Source organism: Pseudorca crassidens, chromosome 2 (genome assembly GCF_039906515.1).
Source record: "Pseudorca crassidens isolate mPseCra1 chromosome 2, mPseCra1.hap1, whole genome shotgun sequence".
Classification (NCBI taxonomy): Eukaryota; Metazoa; Chordata; class Mammalia; order Artiodactyla; family Delphinidae; genus Pseudorca; species Pseudorca crassidens.
The window spans coordinates 179,869,957-179,893,832 of record NC_090297.1 but is presented as its reverse complement, the minus strand read 5'-3'; the positions used below and the strand labels follow the sequence as shown (position 1 = coordinate 179,893,832).

General features: G+C 32.9%; 1 protein-coding gene across 21 annotated transcripts in view; it reads left to right on the top strand.

Moving 5' to 3' along the window:
• The window catches only part of KCNT2 (potassium sodium-activated channel subfamily T member 2), a 372,254-nt gene extending 348,956 nt beyond the window's left edge, over positions 1 to 23,298 (top strand). For 19 of the 21 annotated variants that reach the window (XM_067729796.1, XM_067729784.1, XM_067729793.1 and 16 more), the window contains 2 exons: positions 15,817 to 15,901; positions 20,509 to 23,298. In XM_067729796.1, the coding sequence (XP_067585897.1) occupies positions 15,817 to 15,901; positions 20,509 to 20,620 (197 nt within the window). In that variant the 3' untranslated portion in view covers positions 20,621 to 23,298. Of the gene's footprint in view, positions 1 to 11,215; positions 11,244 to 15,816; positions 15,902 to 20,508 lie in introns of those variants that run through there. The other 2 variants (XR_010941497.1, XM_067729798.1) reach the window with 2 other exon arrangements.
• Positions 23,299 to 23,876: the final 578 nt, after the last annotated feature.

The window sequence follows — 23,876 nt, the reverse complement described above, 5'->3', positions numbered from 1 at the left end:
ATTGCATGAACAAATGGAGTGCTTACAGATGAGAAAACTGGGTCTCAAATATAAACGATTTACTTGGATCTCCCAACCTAGTATACACTCAAGTCAGTCCTTTAACTTGTGACTTTTGACTCCATATATTTTTGTGAATCCACTGGACCACTTATTTTTCCTACATTAGTGTCAATATTTTGTAGCGCTTTACAGATTTGAAATATTTTTAAGTGCTTTATACACAATGCATGATGATTGATTTAACCACGAGTCATAATCTGATTTTTCTTGAGTAGGTGTCGCCTGATTCAAGAGAATGAATAGATTTCTTTTGACCTATTGGATATGAGACAGAAAGGAGAGAAAAGGGAGTCAAAAGATGACTTTTGAGGGTTCTAGCTGGAGCAAGTAAGTGCATGGTGGTGACATTCACTGAGCTTAGAAGAAGAGGAATACTTTAGGGTGAAGATAATACATTTAATTTGAGTGCCTGGAAGACTTCAAATGGATAATGATCCATAAGAGGCTAGATTTCTGCTGTCCGGTGCTCAAGAAGAACAAATGAGATGTGTATATAGACTTGGGAGTCATCAGCGTATAGATTTTGAGTAAGGTCATAGAAGTAGATGGAATAACCCCAGGTGAAGGACTACAAGAGAACTCTAGAAAATACATTCCTGGAATGTTAAGGGAAGAATTATTTTCTTTATAAAACAAGAGGCTGAAGTGTCTAGAACTGAATTACCCAAAAGATGTGTCATCGTACAATAATATGCTATCAGTCGGTTACATGTTTTATTGTTACATTGATTCTTTATACCTTTCAAAGGCCAGGTGGGGCCTGGGTTGGTCAGAAGCTGGTCACTTCTAGTCATAAGCAGGTTTGCCTGCTACCCCAATGTAATATAAAGTTGTATGTCCTATGTGTTTTATGATATGAAAAAAATGTTGAAATTTTGCAGTAGAGAAATGGGAGGGAATGATTAATAGTGCAGAAAGTATAGTGATATGTCATTGCTGACCTTGGTGAGGATAGTATCAGTTGGATAGCATGTGTGAAAGCCAGATTTGAGTAGCGTTAGGATGAATTAAGATCTAGATATAGTGGATTTCATATATTAGGGACCTCAAGATATTGAAAATTTAGTCTTCTATCTTATTGCTCCATGATCTATTGTTTCCATTGCCAAAGTCATATCACGGTACAAGACGTATGTTGAAATTCCATCCAGGAGGAAGGAGGCAGAGACCAGAGAAGAAAGGGTTGTCTCCTCAATTAAAAGATATTACTAAGTAGTTGTGTACACCATTTCCACTATGTCCCATTGGCAAGCAAGTATGTTTCATTTTCAGTGGCCTGAATCTAATATTTAGGAAGACAAGGCAAATGTCTTTTGAAAGACAACTATTCTCTGACTCAGTGGATGTTTTTAAAGAAATGTCATGGTGAAGGAGAGGTGAGAAATCTGGAAGAATCTGGATGAGAAAGTAGAGAGGGAAGAGGGACTATTTTTCTTTTATTTTTTTTTTTAAGGTCAGAGAGGTAAGAGCATGTTTAAATAAGATTAAGCCACCAGTGGAGAAGTTGAAAGAAAATATAGGAAAGATATCACAGTTGGAGCCCTTGCTTAGATATTTGGAAGTGAGGAAAAGATGACTGTTTTAAAATGCATAAACAGGTAGGTATTTTGACAGGAAGTTGAGTAATATTTCACGTGATAGTTAAGAGGTATAATCGTCTGTTGAGAATGATGGCAAGAGTGGAAGGGTGAGTGTTTTAAAAATAAGTCAGAATGTTTGCAGCTTCAGAGGAAAAGGTGTCCTTTCTGCCCGAGACTAACCTTTCTGTCTTATTCTTGATTAAAAAAATTTTTAATATAGAAAATTTCAAGCACGAATAAATGTAGAAAGAAAAGTATAATGAACCCACGTATACTCATTTTACTGCTTCAACAATTATCAACTCATGGCCTATTTTCTTCCATGTATATACCCACCAATTTCCTTCATGTCTCATATTAATTTCAGGTAAATTTCAGACCTCATATATTTCAGTAGATACTGAAATATATAGATAGTAGATCTATCATTTAAGTACTAGTTTAAAAAATATAGCCACCTACCATTTTCACACTTAAAAATAATTTTAATATCATCAAGTGTTCACTTGTTCAAATTTCCAGTGACCTCACAAATGTCATAAATTTTTTAGACTTTATTTAAATTAGGATTAATGAAGGTCTGTGCATGGAGATGGGTGACAAGTTTGTTAAACCATTTTTAATTTCCCTCATTTTGTATTTTTCCTACTGCAATCTATTTCTTGAAGAAACTCACTCTCTGTCCTGCGGTTTCCTAGACTCTGAATTTCCACTCTAAGTTGGCCTATTCTATTCCCTGCCTTTTCTTTTTTTAACCGTTTTTTGTTATTACTATGAACTCCTAGATTTAAATGTATTTTATATGTTTTAATCCATATGTTATTAGATTATTCATCATGTTGTTCTAAATTTGGCCAGTGGGAGCTTCTTCAGATAGCCTCCTGGGTCCTTTTGTCATGACATCAACTGTCTGTGATCGACTTCCCTTGCTCTCTGTAGGACTAAATGCTCCCCACCTAAAATAAGCCATCCCTCCAAGGATCCTGTCTCTTTTAGTGGGAAATGGTATTTCAAGATTATAACCAAGTTTCAGAGATGTTCATTTTTACTGTGTTTGTCACTTTATCTGAGTTTTTCAGTCAAGAGCTAAAAGATTGGGTAGATAGATGATAGATAGATAGATAGATGATAGATAGATAGACAGTTGATAGATAGATAGATGATAGATAGGTAAACTATTTCACCAGTTCATATGGATACTTACAATTAAAATGCAGGCTATAGGGATTTTATTTAACTTTTCCTGTCCTATATCTATACTTTCTTTTTCCTACACCTAGATTACTGCTTGTCAATAACAATAGAAATGATTGAATTATAGAAAATCATATTGTATTTTTTCACAGTATATATAAAACAGTCTCAGAATATAATATAATGTGAATATTAACACTATAATTGCTAAAAATGCATTTTTATGCATTCTTTACTTTATAGACTAGCCCAATAGGGATGTTTAGTAAAACTATTCTAAGTCTTGGAAAAGTTCTTCTTGATGTGGTTATACTATCAATTGGATATAAAGTTAGACTCATTTCTGTTTTCAGTGTTTAAGAATTGCTTTTTCTAAAATTTAATTTTGTTTTTTAGTTATGTAAACTATGTACACAGTCCAAAGAGAAATATTTAATACAAGTTATATTCAAAGAAATTTAACATCTGTCCCTGTCACTGCCACACAATCTCCTTCTCCTCCGTGAGTAAACTTTTTTAACTTTATGGTTTATCCTTCCATTTTTAATTATAAATTTAAAAATATATATGGTAGCATGATATGTTCCTTTCTTTTTTTTCCCACATTACTTCTTTCACTTAACAGTACATCCTGGAGATCACTGATTTAGTAGAATATAGAAATAGTTCTTATTTCTTTTTACAGCTGCCTAATGCTCCATTGTATAAATGTATCTTAGTCTATTAAGCTAGTCCTTTCTGTTTTTTCTAATTACAAAGTCTTGCAATTAATAGGCATATGCCTACATCTTTCTGTGTTTTTTCTCAGTGTGTCTTTGGGATGGATATCTAAAAGTGAGATTACTGGATTAAAGATTAAATGTGTATATATATATAAAATTTTGCTATTGGAAAAATTTTCCTCCTTAAATATGTATGATTTTGCGTTTCTGCCAGAAAAGTATGAGAGACCATTTTCTCAAAACCTTGCCAACAGAATGTGTTGTTAGACTTTTGCATGTTTTGCCAATCTAATAGATTTTTTAAAGTGGTTTCTCAGCATGCCTTCTTATTCTGATGAGGTCAAGCATCCTTTCATGTGGTTAAGAGTCATTTTTAGTGAATTATTCATATCTAGCCAATTTTTATAGATTTATTTTTTGTTCTTAATATTTTTAGAGGTGCTTATGTATTAGGTAAATTAGAACTATGGATATTAATGGCAAATATTCCTTTCTCAGCTTAGTCTTTTTCCTTTACTTTTATTATTTTATATTTTAATCCAATTTTTAAATCATTTGCATGATTACTGATCAATTTTAAGTAATAGGAACATGTTTCTCTCTTCCAGTTTAGAGAGAAATTCTTCTATTTTTTTTTTCATTACTTATTTGGTTTCACATTTTGCATCTAAATATCCCATCTGTTTGGAATTTATCCTGGTATATATGGTGAGCAAGGGAACACAGTTTTGTATTATCTAAGATATTTTTTCATATTTAGTTATACAATACCACTTATTAAAATGCACACCCCATTCTATTGATTTTTAGATCCTGTTTTAGCAGATCCTAAATTTGTACTTGTTATTGGGTCTACTTCTATACTTTCTGTCATGTTACAATGGTCTGTCTGCCTCTTCTGACAAAAACACCTACTGTTTTAATTGGAGTCTTTGATATCTGGTAGGGCTAGGAGCACTGCACTCTTCTTTTTCAATATTTGCCTAGCTATATTTGGATGCTTCTTCTTCTGAATTAATTTTATAATTAACTTGTTTGCTTCAGATGAAAAGAAAGGATTCTTTTCCCATGCTTTTAATCCTACTTCTTCCTGGCTCCTTCAAATCCAGATGCTGTCATCTAATCCCACTAATCTTTCATGTTTCTCCCTTTCCTTTCTCTTAGTTCCTCTTCCAAGGAAATCAGGTCTCCTTCCCGTAATCCCAACAGAAACGCACATGCACACACACATGAATGCACACACACGTGCACACACACACACCCTTTAGTCTTCACCTTTTCTCTTGTGTTCTTTCTTTTATCTACTAATTACATTCCATGTCTGCGCATTATTACCTCACATTTACTCTCCACACATTTCTCCATCTCTACCCCTTTTCTGAGAACACTGTCACATACAAAGGATTCTTATTTTCCCTGCTCTATCTACGGCAGTATCCTTTCCTGGATCCTCTTTCTCTGTCCTCTTTCTGAATTTACCTTTCAACTAAGTGTTTGCATGAAAATCACTTCAAATGATCAAACTTGTAGAACAATGCTGCTTTATAAGTGATAGATTAGAAAAGTTATTTTTATACTATTTAAAGAAAAACTTAATTATATCTCAAATAGTAGGAAATCATAAAGAAACACTGAAAAAAATGCTTAAAATCTAAAAAGTCACTAACTTAATATTTGATAATTAACCATGCTTGCTGAAGGCATGGATTACCTCTCACTTGTTTTTTATAGTATTCAATTCCAAAAGAAAGGTAATTCTTAAAAACCAGGGGATAACATTTTTAATATTTCCTGACATGCCTATCTCTACAGGTTAGGTTGAAATACTATAAATGCTTGTGCATGTATTAACTAAGATAAACATATACCTATCCCCCAAAAGACATTAATGAGATAACAGGTATATAATCCCTCACTTGCAATTTTAAAATCCAAAATTTCTGAAGACTGAATTTTTAAGCAGGTTTGACACTAAAACTTGTATAAATGCTGAACCTTATCCAAACTTCTTGAAACTCTTTGTATCCTTTATCAGATTTATTGTGAATATTCATATGTTTGCTACAGAAATATGAAATTGTTGCTTCAGGCCCAACTGAGTGTATTACATGAACTACATTATGTGCCCAATATTACTTTCGAAATCTAAAATATTCAGTTCTGGTACACATCTGGCCCCAGGGGTTTGGGAGACAGAATTTGAGGACCTGCCTGTCTTGGGAAATTAAATAACATGAGAATCTACAAATTCTGCCTGCTTTTCATTGAAATTTGTTTGAAAACATCTTCGATATAACTTTAAAAACTTATTGACCTCAAAGATCATGGCATTATATACTAACTGGCCATGTGTCCTTGGGTAAGTCACTGTGTCCCTGAATTTCATGTTCTTCAACCATCAAATAAGGGTAATCAGGTCTTCCGAAGGGGTGAGATATGAAATAATAGAATGCATGTGACAAAAGATTTTTCAGTCTATAAACTGTGCTGCAAATATATAGTTATTATTTTCTTTCTGTTAATAACTGGCATTATTCTTCAACAATCTATTTGGCTTTCATAGTCACTAAGAACTATTCTTAAACACTGTTAACAGAGTCTTAATGATTAGCACTTAGAATGATGCATATTTTTAATATTCAATATTTATATTATAAGATTTTGTATTATATAAAATAGAATATATTTTCATATTATAAATCGGCAAGTAAGTGTTCCTGGTGTGACCGCTGCTACAGATTCTAGCTGATTTTGACATGGTTTATTTTACGTTTCATACTGTTAGTAAATGAGGGAATGCCAAGGGGGAAAAAATGAAATCCTTTTAAGTGATAAAGAGTAACTTCCAGTTAGACATGGCTTTCATTACATCCACCAGGAAGCCTTAGTTTCTTTGTTAAGTAAATTCATAATTTGCCTGAAATAACGGATGGGTTAACCAAGAGCTTTTTTTATAGTTAATATGGTGACTTAATTCTTAATCATCCTCTTTCTTATGGGATAGAAGCAAGCAAAAATAACAACAAAGGATTGTTATTCCCACCCAAATGTATGATATATATGGTGATGGCAGTAGTAGTAATAGTAGCAGTAATGGTAATAGTAAAACCATCAACTTCTATTTTTAGACTCTTTTATAAATCATTGACCATTTTCATATAGGCTTTTAGTAAAAAATTCCTCCAAATTCTAAACAATAGGTTAGGTACCTTTTTCTAGTAAAAGATTACTTACAAATTTATCCTAAAACAAATTACCAAAGAGGGAAAAGGCATCAAAGCTAGGTATTTTTCTAGCGTGTTTTACAACATTTAGTATTTAGGAGGAACAATATAAGTATCTGAGATCACTGTAATGACTTCAATAACAATTTATTATTTCAAAAGAAATTGACACTGGATTTTTATTGATTTTTGAAATATATCATTTTCCATCTCCCAATATAAATTAGTACAATAGTGTTGACATGTACAATCAGTATATACTGCCAGTATAGATTTCTAGAAAATGGACGATTTAATGTTTCCAGAACTGACCCATTCTCACAAGGTGGCAGGCAGACACAGAAGGATAAATCCATGGTTTTTATGTTAATCTCATTTTGTATATAGAATGTTAATAGAAAGAAACAAACTCAATGGTTTTCTTAATAGATAAAGTAATGAAGCTTTCAAAGGAGGTAATTGCTGAGCTGATAATGATTTATGGTAAATGAAATTATTTCTGCAATGAATTTTCCATATATCCCTAAAGTAAAAGTATAAAGTTTTGTTTCATGGAGTTGTATCATATCCTTCCCAGAACATTAATTTCTCAATGATATCAACATTTTTACATAATTTAACACGATGGTTAACTTAATTGAACTTAAATATACATATATTTTATTTTTACAACTGGAAATTCAAGTATTGTGCTTTGGCATAAATGTAAGAAAAATGTGGCCATTTGAATAAAATAAAATATTTTTTTTGTCATTGAGAAAAAAATTTAATTGGTTGAGTGAACTTTTTACTTCCAACATTTTATTATGAGTTGAGTATAAATAGTCAATGAGAGAAAAGAATGAGCTTTCTAAATACATTAAAACAGTAAGAAGAAATTTCCAATTATGATGACTGTTTATGCTCTCAATTTAAATAACTAGAAAAAATATAAATCAGTGTGTGCAGATATTGGAAAAAATTAGCATATAACTTTGTTACCCGAGAAAAGGTTAACAAATGAGTTAAGATTTTTACAGGCTGGAAGTCATGTAAGTGGACCCCAAATTAGAAAATATGACCTGTACCAGTAGAAAAAGATCAATCAACAGAAACAGACTCAAAAAACACAAATATTACATAGTTATTACAATACTATCTATATGTTTAAGGTGGTAGAGGGAAACAGGAGAATAAGGAGAGAAATTGAAGATATGAAACTCTTATTAGAGTTTAGAATTTGTAATGCAGTATTCAAAATAAAATGTGTACTGGATGGGATGTACATAAGAATAGCTACCACAGAAGAAAATATTAATGAACATAAATCCATAGCAATAGACTATCCAAAATGCAAAATAGAGAAGAAAATTAAAAAACCTTGAAAAAATAGTGTTAGTTACTTGTGGGACAGTATCAGATGATCATGTAATTGGTACTAGAAGGAGGAAGAGAATGGATATTTGAAGAAATAATGACTAACATTTTTTTTCCAAATTTGATGGGGACTCTATTCAAGATCTAAGAAGCTCGGTGAAACTCAAGCAATATAAATATAACAAATAAAATAATGCCAAGACACAATATAAAAAGTTGCCAAAAGCCAATGATAAAACGCCTCAAAAGAAGCTGGACAACACAGTATACTTACCTCTTATTGTGTTTCCATGTAGGCAGAAGAGCATTTTGGAAACAAAAACAACAACAACAACAAAAAAGAAGCTGGAGGAAGATGTCTTTTTTTTTTTTTTTTCTTGAATGAGAGACAAATAAAAGGACAATAGCGAACTTCTTGTCAGAAACTTCTCAAACCAAATCACAGTTGGGAAACTTCTTTAGAGTACTGGAAAAAATAGTCTACCTAATACTCGATAAAAATATCTTTCTAAACTAAAAGCAAGTAAGGACAGTTTTAGGGAAAAAAGCTGAGAAAATTTGTCAACAGCAGCTCTGCAGCCTAAAAAAAAATGTTCAAAGAAGTTCTTAAGGTAGAAGGAAAATGATGCCAGGTGGAAAGTTAGATCTAAACAAAATAAGTAAGTATGTGGGCACATGTAAAATATACATTTCTATTTTTAAAATTTTGTTCAAAGATAATTTACTGTTTATAACAAACATTGTAAGGTTTATAGCATATATAGAAGCAAAGAAGTATGGCAGTAATAACTCAGATAATAAGGAAGAAATAGAAGTATAATGTAGTAAGCTTGTTATATTACATGTGAAGTGGTGTATTATTTAAGAGTAGATACCGAAAAGTTAAAGCTGTATATTTTAGACCCTAGAGCAGGGGACAGCAAACTGCGGCACACCAGTTTTTGGAGAAAAGCAAACATTCTTACTAGTTTTTGTATTTTTTATGGCTGCTTTCACTTTACAGTTTAAAAAGTTTAATAAGTAAAACAGAGCTCGTATGGTCTGAAAAGTCTGAAATGTTCATTATTTCATTCTTTACAGAAAAAAAAAAAACATTTGCCAACCCATGATCTAGAGAAACTACAACACAACTAAATCAAAGAGATGTAACTAAAAACTAATAGTGCAAATAAAATGGAATGATCATATGAAGAGCTTTTTAAAAACTCATTAAATCCAAAGAAGGCAGGGAAAGAAGAAAAGGGGAGCAAAGAACATCTGGGACAAGTGAAACACAGCTAGCAAGATGGTAGATTTAAACTCAACTATATTTATATTAAATATAAATGGACTAGACATTTCAATTAAAAGGCAGAAGGCATCAGATGGGATTAAAAGAAGCAATATCCAGCTCTGTGTTGCCTAAAAGAAGCCCACTTAAAATGTGAACAAAGAAATAGATCAAAAGTAAAAGCATACAATTATATTTCATATAATCACAAATCCATAGAAAACTGGAGTGGCTATATTAATATTAAAGTAGGTCCATACAATAACTTGGATGCCTGACAAAAACATTACACAAAGGGAAAAAAAAGCCACACAGAAACACACTGTAAGATCTTAGCAGAGTAATTGTTCCTAGAAATCAGTGATTCTAGGGGTTGGAGGTGAAAGGTGGGAATTGACTGCAAAAGGGTAAGAGGGATCTTTTTGTCATTATAGAAATGTTCTATGTTGTAATTATGGTAGAGGTTGCACTATTCTATGCATATATCAAAACTCATTGAATGTGCATTTTGAATTAGTAAATTTCTTATTTTGTTTTACCAATAAGTCTGAGATAAACAGAACAATGATGATTATCCAAAGATAACTTAAATTATATGCTTAAAATCATATAGGAAGTTTACAGTTAACTTGTTAAAGGTAAACCTATAGACTTTGCCTATCTTGTTCATTGCTGTCCCCAGATTTAGAATTATTTGTGACTGTAATCATGCCCAATTAACATTATTAAATGACTAAATTGGAGAATAAAATAATGAATATCATGTGATAAATTATGATTATCAACTAATCATAAAAATGCCTCTGGTAAGACATACGGTGGTACTACAGGTTAGCTGCAAAACTGAAAAACATGCTATATACTTATTTTTAAATTGTTCAGATAATATGTTCAATACATTTTTCTTCAATCTCAGATACTATTTCAGGTGAAGTACCTTTAAGTTTAAAGTAGTGTATCCAACTACTAAAATGAAAATAAATAACGTCTTTCCAAAACCTTTTGGACTTTCTGTGTAGAAGTGTATTTATTTTAATTTTTCAGATTATCAGCGAGATCATAGTTTTAAATTTAGAAATATTCACCTGAAAATATATTGAACCTGTTATTTGCTAATGTAATTAATGTTCTATTTTTTAAAGTGTACCTGTGTTTGTTACTTTGCAGACAATCTGTACTGTTTCAGCCCACATCACTTAATGTAAAGTATTGTAATATTATTTTCAAAGAAACTAGCATTTATTGAGCAGTTTCCATTCACTAGGGACACATAATAGCTCTAAAGGTCAATACTTGTTTAGGGGAGGGTGGGCAGTGGAGAAAGCATTTTAAAAAAACAAAACTGAACCTGAACCATTGAAGAAATAGTATGTTTTTAGACACATTATTCACTTTTTTTGAATTCTCTATCACATTAAAAAATGGCAAGGGGGTTTTGGTCTTTTACCGTTTATACAAGGTAGTAATACAGATTTTTAAATGTTAAGAAATATCAAATACTCCATTTTAAAGGAAAATTGAGTCTAAAGTAACTAGTTTTGTGTATGAAGCTAGTAAGTGATGGGGAGGCTCATGACAGTTGAAAATGAATGATTTCTGAAGCTTTGCTTTATATCATTCTTCTTGTTTGGCTAATTGTTTCATCTCATCTTGATTTCTGGATGTTTATATGAAGGGAGGTTAAGAGAGTATATTTCTTGCTTTTATCTTGTGTATCATAAAGTAGTTCCAAATTATCGGAAGGTAATGAAAATCATTTTAAGTAGAGGTGGTTAAATATATTTGTTCTTTTATCCATACCTCTAGCCACCTTTTCTTCCCTGAAAATACACTGGTAAGTTCAGTAAAATGAACAAAATAGTTGTACTCATAAACACAGTTTGATACTAAACTGGAATACATGAGCCAGTTAAATCAGCACTAAAAAACTAACCCGTTTCATAGGTGGATAACACATAATGTAGATGGAAATTCAGGTGAGGGGAAAGGGAAATCATCTCTAGGTTGTGCTATTACCAGTTATTTGGACTGCACCCTGTTGGGGAGATAAGCACTGTGCAATGGAGAGTATTTTCTCTGGTATTTCTTGTGTCACTGAAGAAAAAATATGCTCTCATGCTGGTACAGACCAATTTCTTCCTTTTTAATTACTTGCCTTTTCCATCAGCATTCAGATGTGCTGTGGTGTCCATCCTAAAACATCTCCATCTCTTCTTCCCTCCCTTCCTCCCTCCTTCACTCTGCTCTCCCCTCCCCCCCTTCTCTCTGTACGGCTCTCTTGCTCTCTCAAGCTCTCCGTCTATCTTTCCCTCCCTCCTCCCAAATTTCCTGCATTTCCGTTGCTCCCAAGCCACCATCGTCTCTCCCCTGGGCTTCTGTACTATTCGCCTACTATCCCTAAGGGCAAATTTGAGCCCCCACAAAGTCCATTTCCCACAGAGCAGCCAAAGTGATATACTCAACACGAAATCAGATCATACCTCCAAACCTCCCATCCTTACAACTTTTCAATGGCTTCCCTGTGCCTTTAGACTAAAATTCAAACTTCTGATCAAGGTCTCTAAAGCTCTCCAGGGTCTGGACCCAGCTTGCCCTTTTGACATTGTCTCCAACTAACTCCTTCTTGTTTAGTCCATTCTCAAGGACCTGCTTTCTGCAACTTAAACTCAATCATTTCAGCCTTTCCCATTTGGGGTTCTTTGTAAACTTTTCTTCCCCTATCTTTGCATGCCAACACCTTCATATCACAATATAGGTACAATTATTATTTACAAGTTATGGATTGAATTTGCCTGCTCTGATAATAGGAAACCTTTATACAGCACTTGATATTCTGGATCAGAATTGATTCTAAGAACTGTATATTTATTCTGATATATTAATGTTAAATTATACTTATTATTCATTTATCATTTAATTCTAATAATAAGCTTTAAGACAAAACCTATTGCTACCCCATTTTACAGGTGAGGAAACTGAAAAGAGAAAGATTAAGAAATTAAGTAATGTGCCTAAGGTCTCGGCATAATTGGGAAACAAGGATTTCAATGCAAGCCCTCTGGTTTCAGGGTCTTTGTTCTTAACAGAGCTTTTCATTGATACCTTTGTATTCTTTGAAATGCTTCTCTGATAACAATACACAATGGATGTGTGTTTTTGGCAGTCTTATTTAACAAAACCTACACAAATACATGCAAGATTTAAATTTATTTTATCAAATTTTATTCTCCTCTTTTAAAACTGCTTTTAAAATACTTCAAAAGGGACGTTTTAGAAACTGAAACAAAACAAAAATATGAAACTCGTGTGTGGAATGGGACTCAATCAATTATTATGTAAGAACAATAGGAATATACATCTATATCCTTTCTGTTATGATCTATTTACCTGAAACACTCTATGCAGAGTATTTCCTATATGAAGATTTCGATTGAATAATTACATATGCTAATTAATACAACAAAAGAAGTTTCTTGGTAAACACTACTAGTAGTTGTTTAACTTGACTCAAATTTCTTTTAAAGTTTTCAGTATTCTACTTCATTTATTTCAACTTTTCAAAGAAGAATAGTTTTATTAAGATAAGTATGTCAATGATGAACAATAATTTCTATAAGACACTTTAAATGATCTAGTGCTTTTTATTTTACCAAGGTCAGAGATTGCTTATTAAGAACACATTGAATGTCCTCACAATTTCCTTAGTAGATATTTTTGCTGGGTAGGAGATAAAATCTCGACTCTGGTTCATGAGCCAAATTTTCCTAAGTACATTTATTTTCTTCGCTAAATATGTTATTATATTTGTGGTAAAGAGCCTTTTGATCTTCAGTTGGTTGAATCTGCAGCTATGGAGCCCACAGATATGGAGGGTCAATCTGCAATTTTTTTTTTTTTTTTGGCTGCCTGAACGGCATGTGGGATCTTAGTTCCCCGACCAGGGATCGAACCTGCGCCCCCTGCTTTGGAAGCGTGGAGTCTTAACCACTGGACTGCCAGGGAAGTCCCAAGAGATTTAATCCATTCATGTCTTTGCCACCACCAATGGTGATTACTATGATAGGGTCTTAAAAATACAGGAAACCTACCATATTTCCCCCTCCAGAATTCAGAAATAACTAAAAAATATGTAGGGAATAACTGGTAGAGACAAAAATACCAGACTTAGGGCTGATACAACTAGATTGTTGAATGTGATTTTGATAGATGACTACAATGGGCTTTTAAAAGCTCACTGTCTAATTCTTAAAGTCACAAAGTGAAAGAGAGTGAACTGTAGGACTTCCAGACAGAGCAGCACGACAGAGAACAAGCAGACAAGGTGAACCCTACAGCAAGGCAGGCATCAGAAGGAAAGAGAGAACAGCTTTGAGCTCAGCAATTTATTTTAATTCTGTTAATTTAACACTGAGGAGGTCAGTGAGGGGTGGGTGAGGAAAGACCAGGAGTGATGAGTTCTGACTGCGATGTTACCCGTGTTTCCATATAAACCTTATGGGATCATTGAATTGAGCACATCAGCAAAATGTTTGCTCCAATTCCTGGAGTCCATGGAAAAACAAAAATCTTCAGAAAGATAAAGTCCAACTATCTACTTGAACAGACACGATAGTTATACCTAGTTCTGTAAAGTTCTCAGTTATCTAGACAGTTTTTACATTTGTAACAGGCATACCAAGTCACCAATAAGATTTTGACCTCATCCCAGAACCAAAAATGAGTACAACATCATGTTAATAATCAAGGAGAAGGGTTGAATATCAATATTAACTGAGAAGGTATCTGTTAAAATTGTTTTCCCTCTAGTGCCACTGTTCAATAATGTTCACTGCTTTACATAAGAGACTTCAACAGTGCCATGGTTTACATGAGAAATTGAGTTATACGTAGCCAAATAGGTGGAGATTTTCTAATGACCTATCACATTTCAGGGCATCCTGCTTTAGTCTCCAGAATGCACAATTAACCTCTGTTCTTTTGTTTAGCTATTGTGGAAATTCACACAAGGGGGAAATTTCTCAGAAAGAATACATAAGTCAAAATTGCTTTTTATGTAGAAAGATGATTCTGGTAATCTTCTGCCAGTACAATATGCATTGAGTTGAAATTGCACCTTATTTGGAGTAAGCTCATCGCTATATATTCATTGGAATTCCAAGCTCCAGCTGATTGAATTAGCCGTCCACCCCCTCCCCCAGGTATGATTGGCAGATTTAGCAAGTAAAAATACAGGATTCCCAGTTAAATTTAAATTTCAGATAAACAACAAATGATTTTTAATATAAGCGTGTTACCTATAATAGTTGGTATATATATATATATATGCTAAAAAATTGTTAATTTTTAATTTGAAATTCAGATTTCACAGGGCATTCTCTATTTTGCCTGGCAATCTTATCCCCATGACAGGATACAATTCCTTGTGTCTGCCCCTGGGATATGCAACTGAATATATTCCTTTATTTGAGTATTAATTTGACAATCTTATGATTATAATAGCTTTACTGGCAAACTTATGGTGGGTTCGATTATACTGCAGTTTATCTGCCTTGTAAGATAAGGATGTTCATTTATAGACTTAAGAATAAGGCACATCTGGATATCAACTTGAAAGATCATAACCGAAATTACTGTCTTTCACAGTCAAGTGACAGGTTTCTAGTCAAACCTAGTGGTAGATGTTATTTTATAAAAATAATATATATTTTCCAGTGTAGGAAATTATCAGGATCAGCTATGTTGGCCTAAAAACGATCTTTAATTTTAGGCAGTTACTTGAGTATATATCTTGATATATACTTGATATATATTGATATATCTCTATTAGTATGAAATATATTCTTAGATTTTGGATCAAACTGCAAAATTTAGTACTACTTTTAGGAACCAAGCTTGTCTGCAACTGAAGTGGCTAGATGAGTACTATGGCTCTAGAGCAGGATTTGAAACAGTGCCCTCCCAGCCTAAAAACTTTACCCTTGGGAAGATTAATATTTATTGAGTTTGTGTCCACGTGGCTTTATATTTACACCTTCTCATAGCCTTAGCAGCTAAAAAATCTCAATCCTAAAGCTATTTTCATTTTCAGTGCCAGTTCAGTTCTCCATACTTGAAGTCTGATGATGTTTTCAGAGTGAATTGACAAACTTAAAGGGCACAGCTTTTTATATTTAAAATATGTATTGTTTTAGAGAAAAAACAAAGGATCCCGTGGTACACTTCCCTTAAAACTTACAATTAAATTCTGTTCCACAGGATTCTTTGCATTTGGCAAGAACATTACCATGTCTTATATCAGATATATCATGTAAGGAAGTCAAAAGTATTTAGGGCCTTCGTGCTTTTTAGGTACTTCCTGTAATTTTCTGTAAGTGGTATAACACACTTGGCATTTATTTATCTTCTAGATGAAATGAACGATCATCAAAGTACCCTCTCCTACATCCTGATAAACCCATCTCCAGATACCAGACTAGAGCTGAATGATGTTGTGTAAGTTGATCTCACATAAGCCATGTATTTTCAGAAAACCACTGATTTATTTACTTTTATATTTTTATTTCCACCATAATAGCCCCTTATCTTTCTTGTGATACAAATGCTTAGGAAATCAAAGTCTAATTTTTGTGTTCAATAAACAAATGCATTTTGTATATTGCTGTGTGTAATACTATATAAAAGCATTGTAGGATGGTAGAGCTAAAAAAGAAGGAAAAAGCAGCATGAATTTTGTATTTTGTGAGCAAATATACATTTGGACAAATAATAGAAAATATGTGGAACAAGAAGAGATCAGCTCAAAGGAAAACCTAAAATATCCCACACTAGCTAGTTTGAAATACCTGAGACTTTCTCAAAGCCAAGGTAAAATTGGTCAAAACCCTTATTAGGAAAGGATCTATGGTAGTAATTTGATTCATCAAAAACTATGTATTATGCATGTTCAGTTGTACTAGTGTTGCCTTAAAAATGTGCTCTATAGAAACAAATAAGGCATTTTCCCTGATTTCAAAGTGTTTACATTCTAATTAAAAAAACTACAATTTAAGCATAAACTTTTAATAGCAGTATATATATGAGTTTGTCACATGACTTAAGCATTGATTAAGTGAGATGGTGGTTTTCAAAATTCAGGAGAGAAGCCATTATTGTGAGCTACAGGGATTACGAAGGACGACGGACTTGAACTAGACACTCAGGGTAGATGGAATTTGTGCAGGTGGAGAGAAAGGAGGGGACAAATGCAGAACATTTGTTCCAGAACAGGGAGATGGCTTGAGAAAATGCACTGCCTGGGCATCGCATAATGTGTGCCAGCTGGCAATACTACAGAGCCTAGTTTGACCAGAGTAAAAGCTTTGTATTAACATCTCTGTTGTTAATTAGTTAAACATAATATTGGCAACATATTAAACCTGGCTTTGGAAGGACCTTACATGACAAAATAAGGAATTGATATTCAACCTTATAGACAATGGGCAGCACTTGGATATATGAGCGAGAAAGTAGAAGGATTTTAGCAAAGGCATTTTGACAGTTGTAAGTGTAAGCCTAGGTGAGAAATTCCTCATGAGTCTGAGCTTGAGGTTCATGGTCCTAAGGCTGAGCTGCACCAAGGCCTGCTTACACAGGATAGTTAACTCCAGGTTGTATTGGTGACATAAAACAAATGCCAAAGATTCAAAAGTCTTGGTGGGTGTTAGGTCCACAGGATGTGTTTGTATCTATAACCTGGAAATAATAAGGTCAGTGACTAAAAAGAGTGAGAACATTATGTGATGCAGAGCATGAAGTGGATCCATGCAAGTGATTTAGAACTAAAGCTAGTAATATGCCAGCAATTAGATGCTGTCAGTTTCATGGGAGATTTTGGCTGGGGTTGGAGGGTTCAATTTTCTTAAAAAAGAGCTCTGTAAAAAGCAATAGAACTGATTGGCAGGATGGAGATAAGAATCACTCATAACATCTGGATGATGGATTGTAAAGACAAGATCCTATGGAGGTAAATTTATGGAGACAAAGAGTGAGACTTGTTCATTGGTCTGGGAATTGGAAAATAAAGGCTCTCACATGGCTTTCAGATTTCAAATCTATGTGATTGCAAAAGAAATTACTGCTTCACTGAAACAAGTCAGTAGAGGGAGGCACTTTTTCAAGCAGGAAAGAGCAGTCGTTGGGTATGGAGAAAAGAGAGATGATGAGCTGGAGTTTAGGTACCTTGTTCAGTGTGCTAAGTGGAAATGTCTAGAAAGTATATAGAGATACAGTACCAAGCTTTGGAAAGAAGCTAGTTCTATATAGAAACTAGTTACTTTTCACCTTCTAAATGAATAAAACCGAAAAGAGAATGATTTTTTGAAAAAAAAGCGATACATAAAGAAGTAGAAGTAGAAGAATGAATATTGGCCTGCTGAGTACTGCTCAGTTTTAGGGCAAAAAGATGAATGTGCTTCAAAAGCTTCTTAGGAAAATACATCAGCAGGGGTAACTTTGACCCAAAATCGGTGTGAAAAGATTTTTGTTAGTCACCTAAGATACAACTAGCAAGTTTAATAATGCTTTATTTTGCCATCTGATGATACTGGTTAGAGTATAGGAACTTGGGGGAATCTGATGAATGGTGATTCCAGCTGCTAGAGTTCTTAAGGCGGCTGTCAAACTTTATATCCAGTGGGGATGCTGAATTTTTGGAGCACTTTAAGCTAGATGAAAATATCTTATTTGTGATGCACCTGGCTTTCAACTGCCCATTCTGGAGACTTTACTTAGCATATGACTGTAATACAACAAAACTGCTCCATTTTTCTTGTGTCCATATTTACACATGTCTTTCTTCCTTTAACCCATAAAATCAGGCAATTTTTAAAAAATCTGCCCTTGTAGTCCCAACTTTCATATGTCTCTTTTTCAAATTATCAACTATATATATTTTTTTAAAAAGTTGGGATTACCTTATTTTTATTTCATAACAAATTGTAAATTTCTTGAGCCTAATATAATTCTTTGCCATGATTATTTTTGATGGCATGGGAAGATAGTGTTTACCTTTTGAGTCTATGTATCAATACAAATCCTTCCATCAGATAGATTTTATAATTCAAAATAATTCCTGAAACTTTTAAAAACTGAAACATAAAAATAAAATATATGATGTTACAATATATACAGGTAAAATAACCATGGAATATTCTGCCTTTTGGATGCTATTATTTTTTATTAGTTTTAAGCTAAAACATCAACTTGACTGCTATAAAAAAAAAAAAGAACTCTTTTTTCCATGATCTGTTTTTTTGCATTGAGATAATTAAATTTTAGTATAACTGGAGCAAGAAAATATGCTACCATGACAAGCAGTACAAAAAATGCATTTAAGAAACTTATTTTGTTAGACTCATACTTTTAGTAGTGATTATAATAGGGAAAGGAAATTTTGCAGCTACATCAATGAATTTAGGGGATAATGGATTATACTCATACCTTTTATGTTTTTCTAAAATATCACTTTCAAAAGTTCACTTTAAATGAAGGTGCAACAATAATTTGATTTGAAGAACAATAAATCACTAGGTGATATGGGGTTAAAAAGCTTAATGTGCACTATTAGTTTTCTTCATTGATCTACTATGTTATTGATATTCAAAGTAATTATAAAGCAGGTGGTTGGATAACAAAATCTAGTTAATAAATAGATCCAAGGACGCTAATCTCAACTTTCATTTGATCCAAGAAAATAGACTGTAGTGCTTGAAATTGCTCTTTTAAGGGACATATTTTATGAATATTTTTCCTTTGGTTTTTAAGAGGAGAAGTACAAATCTTCATTAGAGTCCCCACTTTTAAAATAGTTTCTCCATTTATTTTGTAACTCCGAACATTATTATAAAACTATGAAATACTAATTGCATTTGCACCTGAACAAGACTTTTAGAATGCTGTATTACATATATTTACTTTCCTTCTCTCCCTTCCAAACCCTCAGTGGCTTCCAGTGGGAAGCCTTTGGAACAGAAATAGAACCTACTTATCCTGAAACTTAAAGTCCTTTATTAGCTGCTTTCTATGTTTCTTCCTGAATTTACCTACCATCATCTCCTGGTCTAACCGGTCCTCTAAAGTCAAACTCACTTTCTAAACGTGTTGGGAGCATCCTTTTCTGTGTCCCATTTCCTCTCCGTTTGTCTCCACTTAAGCCTGGAAAGCCATCAATCCAACCTCCTCAATAAACTATTCCCTCATTCACTGTTGTTCTTTTTGTCTTTCTGTGATGTTTGGAATTTCTTTTTAATCTTTCTATCTGTTTCATAAATTACGCTCTGTTAATCCTCTGCAGGGGTCAGAAGTGTATGGTTTTTTGTATTCCCAGGACCTAGCCCAGTAGTCCAGACACGCTCAAGAAATGGACGCTCATGTCACTTGACGGTCTGAAGTAAAACATCTCTCTTGAAACAAATTCTAACATTATTGAAATGTGTGAGTTTGGCAGGTGAACATTTTCCTATTTACTAGTAGAATGAATTGAGAATTATTTTCTTTGTCCAATTTCTTACTATAGCATAACCTGAATTTTAGGTTAATAAATTTCCCAATAATTAAAATATTATCTAGGTATAATATCCTCCAGAGCGTTTATGAAATCATTAATTTTATAGAATCATAGAATATTTAAATTAAAAAGCCTATAGAATAATGTAGATCAAATTTATTTATGAATGATAAAAATAACACTAAGAGCAGTTGATTAATATAATCATGGCTAGGATTCAGGTATCCTTTATAGAAAAATAGCCAAAGAAAAGAATAATAAATCAACAAAATACTAAAATAAAACATAAACTTTTGAAAAGATGGAGGTGGTGAAATGTATCCTAACTGAAAGATAATGATTCTTCATTCATCCACATTCATCTTGATAATTCTCTTAGGTGTAGAATTATTACAAGCCCTTGCGAAATAAACAGCAAGTCCTTCCACCAACGTTATATAGAGACAAGTTTCGATAACTTTAAACACTGAACAAATAAATTTAAAGTAACAATCTAAAGTGTCAATGTGAACTAGTTTTTTTGATTACAGTTATTTGCCTTGTTTTCTTTTCTTAGATACTTAATCCGACCCGATCCACTGGCCTACCTACCAAATGGTGAACCCAGTCGAAAAAACAGCATCTGCAACACCACAGGCCAAGATTCTCGGGAGGAAACTCAGCTTTGATAAAAAAGAAAATAAGAGACTTTTTTCTCCTACAAGGATCTTGCTTGAAACAACTCTAAATCTTAGAAAAACAAGAGTGTTGCTGGCATGAAATAAACTAGATTGAAGTATATCCAATTCTCTCATATTAAAAAAAAAATCTATTCTCCTAGAAGTTTAGATAATTTTGAAATTTAAAGTACTGCTTTGTTGGTACTCCTCCCATTAATATTTGAAAGATATCAATGGAATGATTTTGAACACCTAAATTGAAATGCAAAAATTTGTACCTGATGTTTCATTGTTTGACAATAATACAAACTGTATGAAGCCAATTTTTAAAAAGTATTAAGGTTTATGAAAGTAAACTAGAAGTCCAGTTATATCTGGTGCATCCCAATGGACATAGAAGATTGTTGCTCCACTTAAAATTAAATGTGTCCTATTATATTCTTTAAACTTGCCATTTTATAAAAATGAGCTCATCACAAGTGTCCGGCCTTCTCTACACAGATTAACAGACAAACTTGTGTGGCTGACTTTTGTGTAAGAATCAGAGTTTGCTTTAGAATATGAATCTTTAAGTCATTTTACCCTTTTTGTTGACTTTTCACATGATATATTCATTTTAGAATTTGAGCTGTTCATAGCATGTTTTATTACTCTGAAGAAACCAAAACAAACAAAAAGAAATATCAACTACATGAACTTTTCCCTAACTTTATGTTTAACACATGTTGTATGCCAAGAACAGTATGTGAAAGCAAATATTTATTGTTTTCCTAAAAGAATCCTAACATAGAGAATACTTAAAACACATTTGTTGACTTAAATCTAATCTAAGAATTGAAGCATTAATTGAAATATTCAGTAATGATTTTCATTAGACTCTTGAGCTTTAACATTTTTTATATATCTATACAGTATATTTCATTAGAAAGATAGTTTAAAATTAAAAGAAGCAAAATTATACTTTTTATAGAATACAAAGTAATTTCAAACATTAAAAGTCCTCCTTTATACCTTTAGTATTGAAATAATAATACACCAAAAATTGGTATATCAAAAATTTTGATCTAATTTTGGAAAGTTATCTATAGGAGCTATGTTTTAACATTGTGAGGAAAAAGCATAAAATAAAAATAAGTAGGTTTTGCTGTTTAAATGTAAGGTAAACCATACATAATTTGACAGTTATAAATAAAGAAACGCTGACCTTTGGCAACACCAGTGCTTTTACCTACATTGCATTATTCCCTTTCAGAAACAGGTTGAAAAGCACAGAGCACAGTTTGCCAGGTAATTGAAATGCACTGTCATTCCCATGAAAGAGACATTGACAAATTTAAAAAGATATTTTTCTTCCAATTTTGTATGTTTTTATTTCTGAATTTGACATTAAATTTTAATTCAACGGAAAATAGGACACATAAGACTAGAAAGAGACATGTTATCATTTCATTTCACAAAGAACCAGATAAATTGAAAGGAAAATAGAAGGATTCAAAATAATAAAGAGGGCTTCCCTGGTGGCACAGTGGTTGAAAGTCCGCCTGCCGATGCAGGGGACACGGGTTCGTGCCCCGGTCCGGGAAGATCCCACATGCCGCGGAGAGGCTGGGCCCGTGAGCCATGGCCATTGAGCCTGAGCGTCCGGAGCCTGTGCTCCGCAACGGGAGAGGCCACAACAGTGAGAGGCCCGTGTACCGCAAAAAAATAAAGAAAGAAAATAAAGAAAAATAAAGAAAGCCTAATATTTCCCCAATAATTCTATGGGTATAAAATATAAAACATAAAATGTGAAATTATAGATTATATAGCCATTGTATATTTGGCTTTGAGAATATGAAATGCCTATTTGTTTAGTATTTTACATTACTCTCATTTTAGAATGACAAGAACATCAAGAATTTCCCCTAAAATAGGGAGAGCCTGTATTTAATTTTCTTTAACTATACAGGGAAGTAGAATTTATAGCAGGTTACTTAAAATTGGAAACATATCTTAAAACAAAGATTTTATGCATATGTATGTGTATATGTTATAAACACAGCTGAAATATATCAGACAAATACATATTCACATGTAAAATTTCAAACTAAAGGTGGAATTGAACAAATACATGTAATGGAGCACAATAATAAATTTAATGAACTTGTTTTATATTTGCACATTGATATTTAAGTATGATGTTTCTTTGAGTTGCCTTTTCTTTACTCCATTACAGTTATGTTTAGGAATAAATGTAAGATTTTATGAATCTTCTATTTCCCCACAAGATCTCAAGTTGAGTATTTTTGCATTATGACAGTTGTCAAGACTAGGATTTTAAGCTAGGACCTGACTATATTTCCTATAACACTATAAAATTTGTTTCATAAATTTTACAATAATTATTTTTGATTATGAACATTAGTCCAAATTTAATATTTGACACAATTCATATTAGCTTGCTATAATAATGATAGTTTATCAGCCTTTCTGTTATTTAAAGAATAAAAACATACTTATAAAAGCCTTTTAACAAACAGTTGCCTTTTTAAATACTTACACTTGCATATGAAAATAAAAAATGAAGTCAACATTAGTCCTTGTAACCCTATGGGATTTGGTTCTGTTTATTGTCTATGTACCATTTTGCTACCAGTTACACTGAATTGCTTTAAAATAAATAATAAAATTATTTCTGATGATGAAAACCCTTGATTTTTTTTGCCAAAACTTGAGGTATTTAGACAAATTATATTTTGAATTGTCACAATTATATTTTCACTTGTCACTTTAATTTTTCAAAACCAATATAAACATGAAGGTGATCTCGTTGGAAAAGATAGCCATAAATAAACTCGTTGAATTACTTCTTAACATAATAGCTCCTGAATAACTATGTCACAGGAAAAGGGAAGGAAGGAAGGAAGGAAGGACAGGGAGGGTGGAACGAGAGAAGAGGAAGTGAACAAAGGGAGGGAGGGAAAAGGAAAGGGAAGAAGAGGGAAGAAAAAGAAGGCAAAATGAAAACAATGTAGGTGCCAGAAGAGAATTTTTTTTTTTTAACAAAATGGAAGATAATGTCTCAATACAGTCATTTAAAGGCCAGAAAAGCACTGGTTAGAGAAAATAAAAATAAGTTTAAATGCAAAACTAGACTTTTGATCTAAGGAAAATGGAATAGAAACTTTTCTCCCCATTCCTTCTCCTAAATACAGGTAAAAACCCTAGATATGAAACTGAGCAGGACCTTGTGGGGCCTTCCCAGGGACAGACACCTCCTGCACCG